Here is a 5,557-nt window from a genome sequence, read left to right as displayed (position 1 = left end):
GCAAGGTTGAGATCAAGATTAACTTCACTAAGGCTATAGAACTAGTGAAGAATGGGTGCAATGTTGAACATAGTGAACACAAGGTTGCTCTGTAATATCTCCTTATTAAAGAGGGAGTTGAAGGTCTGCCTGAGACATGTCAGTAGACGTATCAACATTGTTGCAACTACCTTGCAAAAGTTAATGTCACGAGGCCATTACTTTCTCTCCAAAAAGCTGGTTCAGTGGGGATTGCAGCACACCCACTCAAAAAAAACAGGACCCTTCTCAAGTCCTTTTAATGTAAGATATAACAGTTCCCTCGGTTAATCCGTGATACCTCATCACAGGTGGGCCCACTAAAGGGCTCGCCGAATAGACAAACTCAGGGTCTAACTCTAATACTACTTTCACGGAGTCATTACTTTCTTTGTAAAAGTTAGCTTAGTAAAGTGTGTAGCACTTGCTTATATAGATAAGACTCTCCCTAAGTCCTTCCAATGTAGGACATAACATTGAGCTCAACATGATAGTAGGGATTACCATTTATGCTTGCATGCACCAAACGAACTTCTTATTGTCATGGCGAGAGGATTTTTGTATTGGTAGTCAAGGTGTTGACTAATTAGCTTTGGGTTCTTTTTTATATTTAAAAGGGCTAAACTACACACAATTTCCTAAACTTTAAATCATATACAAAATAACCCTTTAACCTTTAAAACTTAATAATAAACCTTCTTGAACTTCATCTTTATGAAATAACTCCTAGCCATTAATTATGTACTCCCTTAAATTTTATTTTTGTGTGCATTTAAACTCCAAAACTTTGATTGATATACAGATAAACCCCATAAATTTTAAGTTATGCATAAATAATTATATGAAATTAATTATATAAAGTTATCTGCATAAATATAAGAGTTGAGGGGGATTCATTGTAAAGTTTTAAAAAACTAAAGAGGTTATATATACATGATTCAAAGTTCAAGAAAGTAATGTATAATTTAACCTAAAAGAAAAGAAAAGAAAGGTTGTGAATTCATAGTAAGACATGAGATGGTTTTGTCCTCTTTTGACAAGTATCATAGTGCCACGATTTGCCTTGACAACATGTCTTTGAATAAGAGCTTGCCCTTGTACTAAGTACCTAAAACAGCCTTCATCATTTGATTTCACCCATCTTATATATACTCACATATCTGCTTCAATTTACTAGCAATACTTCTTCAGTCAAATAATTTATTAATTTTGCTTCTTGTTGTCTTTCTCAAATATTTGAATCCCCTTTTTATCCTATTCTTTAGCTAAATAAAAATAAATTAGCTCTTAAATTAGTTTAATTTTTATTAATATATAATCTCTTATGTTGTATTTTTTCTTTTATTTTTTTTAAAATTTATGAATATTGTTTTTTTCTTGGAAAAAATTGCATTTAGGTCTCACAGCAAGAAAGTTTATTATCGAGAGGTCCTATAAATTTTATAAAATATTTTTAAATCTCAATTCTATACATTGACAACTTAACTAGGTGTATTAACAATTGGATAATATCCATTTACAATTATAAGGAAAATTATCATTGTAAATTATCATTGTTAGTTGTCAATATCCTTAATTAAGTTATTAATGAGCAAGATTTAAGACTTGAGAGCATTTTGTAAAGTTCATGGGATTTATCGATACTTCCTTCAATGGGACCTGAATGTAATTTTTCATTTTTTTATCTAATAATTACCCTTTTTATTAATTTAATAGTTGTTAATAATATTTTGTTATCCATATTAGCATATTTTAATTATCTCATCCTATACAATAAAATTAAATTAATAATCAATATAAATTTTAAAAATTTAATTTATAAAAATTAAAATTGAGAGAACAAATCAATAATTATTAATTTGTTCAATTTATCTAATATAAGTGCTTTTTTTTTCGTTTTGAGTTTGAGTCTTTACTTTTAATATTTGGCCGCGGTTTACCATTTGAGATTGCGATTATTCGTCTCTGGATATATATTTACTTTTTATTTTTTTTCTTTTTGGTGCAAGTATAAATCTATGTTTTATTCTATGATAGATGACGGTGATTATTTCACCTGAGCAATAATAATAATGATAATAATAAACGTATAATTGGAAATTAAACGCGTCGATGGCCGAAAATCAACCAATGATCTACTTACACGTCAACACAATCTCAATTGTTCTAGAACTCTGCTTCTTTTTCTTGGGCCTGGTCCGCAACTCAACTCAAATAAATTTTTCCTTTCTAAGGGTTTTGTGGTTCATATTTCTGCATCGGCATATTCTCTGGTTCTTCCTCTGTGATCTTCTTCTCCCTATCTGTTTTTCGCCGCCTCAACCCCAAACCCTAACCATGCCTCGCCGCAGCTCCGGTGGTAACACACTGACCTCAAATCGATTTACCTTTTGTGCTCATCTTCCTGGCGCTAATCTATCTTAAATCTACGGGATAGGATATTCGATTATATCTAGGTTTTTTTTTTTAAAAAAAAAAAAAGGAATTTCCTGTTTCATTTCGAAGAAAGTTGGAAATTTCGGGTTCTATGTCGTGCGCTTGAAATGTTCTGTCTAGGGTTGCTGTATTGTTGCTTTTGTCTTTCCGAGAAAATGGGAAGTCGTTAACGGTTTGCAGGGGTTGATTTTTTATTTTTCATTAACTTTCATATATTGATGCATACGCTCTCCCATTTCTGGTGATGCTTGCGGTGTTTATTGAGTGAGCCGATGATTATGTATGCAAGATTTTTACGGGGTGTTGGTAAAAGCGTAATTTGCCCCTTTATTGAGAATGCTTGGATGCTAATCAGGTTTTTATCCTGTTTTCAACTCTGCGGACTGTGATTCCGCAAACGGAAATTTCTTAGTAGAACATTGTTTTTCATGAAACATTTGAATGCATGCTATGTGCACGCATCTCGGGTGAGTCCCCTGTCGTCTAAGCATTCGCTGCACCAGTATTATAACTTTTTGGGTCTATGTGACAAAATTGTTAAATCAACGAACTAATCAACAATCTGTCTATCAACGAACTAATCAACAATCTGTCTATCTTGCATTCTGGGGTCATAGTCTAGTAGTATGATCCATTGTGTTATGGTTATCTTTGCAGGAAGATCTTCTCGGCCAGCACCTCGCCCAGCTGCAGCTCGTAACCCCCCTCCGCAACCAGGTAAACTGGAATGTGATCCAAAAAATTGAGATGTCCATACCTTTTTTGTGGTGCACACATTTAGGCTGTCCTTAAATTCAAAGATTGATGAAGATCTAATGTGTCTTCTGAAAGTCGACAAAGTTTTAAGATAACTCAACCAGATGAGAAATAGTTTATTTTTCGTCTAACCATGGCTATGTGTAAATGCAGCTCACCATGCTCCTCCTCCAGCTCCCATGCAGAGCAGCGGCGGTGTGCTCTATGCTTGGGGGCATTGGTTCAACCATTGCTCAGGGTATGTCAATGAATATGATTATTTCATTTTAATGAATGGGATGGGATATGTTTGGGGGGGTCTTTGTGCTTAACCAATGAAAAAATTGTTGTAGGCATGGCTTTTGGAACTGGTAGTGCTGTAGCACACAGGGCTGTGGATGCTGTGTTGGGTCCCCGTACTGTTCAACATGAAACGGTTGTCACTGAGGGTGCTGCTGCTGCCCCTGCACCGACTGCGAATACTTTGGTGGTGATGCCTGTGGTGTTCACACGAAGGCTTTCCAAGATGTATGCCTTCCTTACCTTGTTCAGGCCATCTATATGTTTGGATACAGTGGCACGGGTGTTATGATTTAGTTAATTTTTGGAGCTCTATTTTTTTCAATAAGAACAATAATCTACAAAGATCTTAATCAGCAGAAAACAATAACTATATGTTTTAAGTTTCAGTTGATGCTTTGCTGAAAAACTGGACTGATGTGATTATTTCATTGCGTTCAAAATGTATTTTGAAGTTAAACGTGTTTGAAATTTTAATTCATGGTTTCTTTAAGAAAACCACGATAGTTAGTCATTGATGTATGAGTTCCTAGTGATTGGATCATTATGGCATCAAGTATGTTACATGCTGTTCATGTTTTCAGTTGTTGATGTACTGAATAACTAGATCAGTGTGATTCATCTCATTGGTATCAGAATGCAATATTAAGCCAAATATGTTTGAAATGCGAATTTAAGGTTTCTTCAAGAAAATCATTGATATATAGTCATTGATCTTGCTATCCTGCTTTTGTTTAGTGATTTCATCATGATATTTTCTTACATTAGAGATGTTCAATTATTTTCTTGCAGTGCCTGAACAGCTACGGGAATGACATTAGCAAGTGCCAATTCTACATGGATATGCTAGCAGAGTGCCGGAAGAACTCTGGAGCCTCATTGAGTGCTTGAGCCATTCTTCATCTGCTCTCTACCCTTCTGCAATAGAATTATCTCAGCCATGAGTCTGCGTCAGTGTCAGTCCTTGTCTGTCTCTGATGGTTAAGATCGTTCATGTGTAGTTGCGGGCTTCATTTAAATAAAGCCTTTTATGGAAGAAGCTGAAAAGAACTCTTGCATGAACCATCAGTATCAATTTGTTGCTGTTTTGATCATTGGATGTCATAATTGGTCTATTTGGTCTACTTTGTATTTGGATCTATTGATGGTTGCTATATACTGAATTGGAGCGAAACAAGTTTCTCTGTTTAAACATTTATCACATAAAGCTATGAAACTAGGTACAATCTTTGCTAGCTATTTATATATTGCCGAAAAGTATATTAGGAGGGGAGAGAGGACTACATGGGCTCTTCCGCATGAATAATGTTTCCTGAGCTTTTATTTTGTCTTGTTTTTTCTTGTTGGCCGTCGTCAATATACTCCACCAGGGTTCAGCCCGCGCCATGCTCATTAATTTCAGCTAGTTAGAGTCTAAAGGCAATGGGGCATCAAAAGGCCAATTCCAAAGGACCCCATGCCCTTACAACCTGTACCTAGGCCAAGTAATCGGGGGCAAAATTACATGTTCTAGAAACCCGCATGTTCTAGAAACCCAACGATATGTTACTAGATTATTTCTTCTCTTTTTAAAATGCAAAGGAAAGTGAAGCTTTGAAGAAATAAAGAAAGAGATTAATTTTCAAATCTCGTTTGGTTATTAAAAAAAATGAAATAGGATGAATTGAAAAATTAATAAAAATAAATTAAATTATTTTTTTATGGTAAGCATGACAAAATTATTAATATATACTATAAGAGTGAGAATCATCATATTTTTTAAAAATTTTATGAATCATAATTTTTTACCCCGATGAGTTAAATTACTCTTCTCCTTTATAAATGTATTCACTTATACTCATTGATCATTTTAATTTTATCTTTTTTTTTTAATTCATTTCATTTTAGTAAACAAATATGACTGAGGGTTAGCAAATGATCAAATGCAGTTTCACAAGGTCTATGTACTGTAAAGGAGGCTTTTTGATAATGGCCCTCCTTGATGGTCATATAATGAGCTTCTTTTTGATAACTAACCAGCAGAATCATTTGCTTCTTTGTTGATATATTCAGAGGATATCTCTCAATC

General features: G+C 34.3%; 1 protein-coding gene across 1 annotated transcript; it reads left to right on the top strand.

Moving 5' to 3' along the window:
* The first annotated feature begins 2,219 nt into the window (after positions 1-2,219).
* LOC129286838 (uncharacterized) lies at positions 2,220-4,728 on the top strand. Its single transcript, XM_054922906.1, is given in 7 exon segments — positions 2,220-2,377; positions 3,112-3,171; positions 3,364-3,410; positions 3,412-3,448; positions 3,543-3,682; positions 3,685-3,717; positions 4,282-4,728. Coding segments are annotated over 7 exon segments (438 nt in total). The 5' UTR covers positions 2,220-2,355; the 3' UTR covers positions 4,381-4,728.
* Positions 4,729-5,557: the final 829 nt, after the last annotated feature.

This window comes from Prosopis cineraria, unplaced genomic scaffold (genome assembly GCF_029017545.1).
Source record: "Prosopis cineraria cultivar Desert tree isolate PC_DT_omini unplaced genomic scaffold, ASM2901754v1 PC11, whole genome shotgun sequence".
In the NCBI taxonomy this organism is placed as follows: domain Eukaryota; kingdom Viridiplantae; phylum Streptophyta; class Magnoliopsida; order Fabales; family Fabaceae; genus Prosopis; species Prosopis cineraria.
The sequence above is the reverse complement of the archived record's forward strand: the minus strand, read 5'-3'. Positions and strand labels throughout refer to the sequence as shown.